The sequence below is a fragment of the Lycium ferocissimum genome, chromosome 11, assembly GCF_029784015.1.
Source record: "Lycium ferocissimum isolate CSIRO_LF1 chromosome 11, AGI_CSIRO_Lferr_CH_V1, whole genome shotgun sequence".
Classification (NCBI taxonomy): domain Eukaryota; kingdom Viridiplantae; phylum Streptophyta; class Magnoliopsida; order Solanales; family Solanaceae; genus Lycium; species Lycium ferocissimum.
Window position 1 is genome coordinate 9528791 of NC_081352.1, and position 2108 is coordinate 9530898.

The following is a 2108-nucleotide window of genomic DNA, read 5'->3' on the forward strand; positions in this document are numbered from 1 at the left end:
ACTTGTTGTCTCCCCTGGCTCAGCATGACGAATCTCCAACGCTTCAAAGCATTCTTTAATGATGGATGCGTATTCCTTTTCCCAAAACAACGTCCTTAAACCCTCTTCTGGATCTTTGTTGTTGTGACTCGATAGGCATGCTATGAAGGATTGGTATAGATGAGGGAATGGCTTTCTCATTTCAATGGGACCTCTCGGTCCATGTTCTGGTTCTTCCTCTTCTGCCTCACATGGCTCGTATCCGACCCCAAATCGATATTTCCCATTCTGGATACTCACTGGTTCTTTGATTCCTTGTAAGTTCCTTCCCAGAACCAGGCTCAAACCCACTTCTTATCATAGTCGTAGCAACTATTTTGTAGACCGGTGGCTTGGGGATATCTTCATCATCTTCCCTGTGATCTATCATGGCTAATTCAACAGTGTGAAAATCAGTACCAACTGGTGACTTCTCTATGACTGGTACAAAATTGTCTGGATAGTTGTGAATACTTCCTTTGCCATTAATCACAACTTTTTGATCATCCCGTACGAATTTGAGAGACTGGTGCAATGAAGATGCTACGACTCCAGCGGTGTGCAACCATGGTCGTCCCAATAATAGGTTGTAGCTCATTTTGATATCCATGATGACGAACTCCACCACGAACTCTACGGGACCCATTTGTATGTGTAGATCTATTTCTCCAATTGGGTCAGTGGTTGCGCCATCATAAGCTTTTACATTTGTTCGACTCTGGCGGATTTTGCCAACATAATACCCAAGTTGTTTCAACATCGTCACGGGGCATACATTCAACCTAGCCCCTCTATCAATCAACACTTGAGGGATAATCTTGTCGTGGTATTTGACTGTTATGTGCAAGGCCTTATTGTGGGTCTTACCCACTCTTGGCAATTTGTCGTCAGAAAATGATAGCCTATGCGGTCGTACAACATACCTCACAATCTCGGCCAATGTTTCACTTGTAGTGCCGGCGGGCACTTGGGCTTCATCCAAAGCTTTCATTAAGGATAAGCGATGTTGAGACGAATTGAGTAACAATGACATTACTGATATCCTGGCAGGAGTCTTATGCAGGTGCTCAATAATCAAATAATCCTTGACTGGCATTTGCCTCCAAAAGTTTTCAGCTTCGCCTTCAGTGATTGGTCGTTTCTGAGGATTTTCGCGATGTGGCATTTCGAGCACAGGCTCTTCTGGAGCATAACACCTTCCACAACTGGTCATACCCTGAACCACAGCAGCTATTTCTTTTCCTTTATTGACCATTATCAGGTGCGGTGGTTTGATCACAAAAGGTGCATTCTCAACTGGTCCTGATGCTTTGAGTACGAACGGCTCGTTCTGAATTCGAACGATTATTGAGGGATATTTGAGCACGAAGGGCTCTTTCTTGGCTACAGCAGATGACTGAGACATCTCAAATTTCCTTATTAAAGGGCCTAACACTTCTTTTCGCTCCTGTAAGGACAACGAGGCGACGGTGCTTTCCAACCCTTCAATATCTAAGCGAATTATCGCAGGGCTCTCTTCCCATTCATCACCTCTTTCTATCATGTGAATTTTATTCCCTCCATGCTTCGAGAGAGGATTTGTGTCCACATTTGGTGGTGTTGGTCCCAGGATAAGCTCATGATTGTCAATCATATCTTGTAGCTTGTGCCTCAAGTTTTTGCAATTTTCAGTAGTATGGCCAACTTGGTTAGAATGATAGGCGCCTATCTAGCCTGTACCATCAATCCTCAGGGTTAGCATTGGTGGAACAGCATTCATTCGACCGGCGTCTCTTAGTTTTGCAAACAAACTAACCCTTGATTCTAGCAAAGGAGTGAATACTCTCGGAGGTTTCTTTTGGGGTGCCTCATAGTTCTTTGGTGCGAGAATTTGGTTTTGGAAAGTCCGATTTTGTGGAGCTTGGTTATTGGGTCCGGCATTCGATAGTTTGGTCGTGGAGCTTGGTTGTTATGTCTTTGGTATTTGATAATTTGGTTGTGGAGCTTGGTAGCCGGGTTGTGCGTAGCACACAGACATTGGGCTATATTGGGGTGAAGTGGTTATATAGTTGGTTGGTGGAGGTGATTGGTAGTTGTCTTGATTTTTATGG

At 44.2% G+C, this 2108-nt stretch overlaps 1 protein-coding gene across 1 annotated transcript; it reads right to left on the reverse strand.

Annotated features, from left to right (window-relative positions):
• Nucleotides 1-226: 226 nt before the first annotated feature.
• LOC132038030 (uncharacterized) lies at nt 227-1651 on the reverse strand. Its single transcript, XM_059428756.1, has one exon. It carries the CDS (start codon nt 1649-1651, stop codon nt 227-229), a length of 1425 nt encoding a protein of 474 aa, XP_059284739.1.
• Between the last annotated feature and the right edge of the window lie 457 nt (nt 1652-2108).

Excerpts from the sequence above, each read along its gene's own strand:
- LOC132038030 (XM_059428756.1), bottom strand. The coding sequence starts at position 1,651 with ATGATTGACAATCATGAGCTTATCCTGGGACCAACACCACCAAATGTG.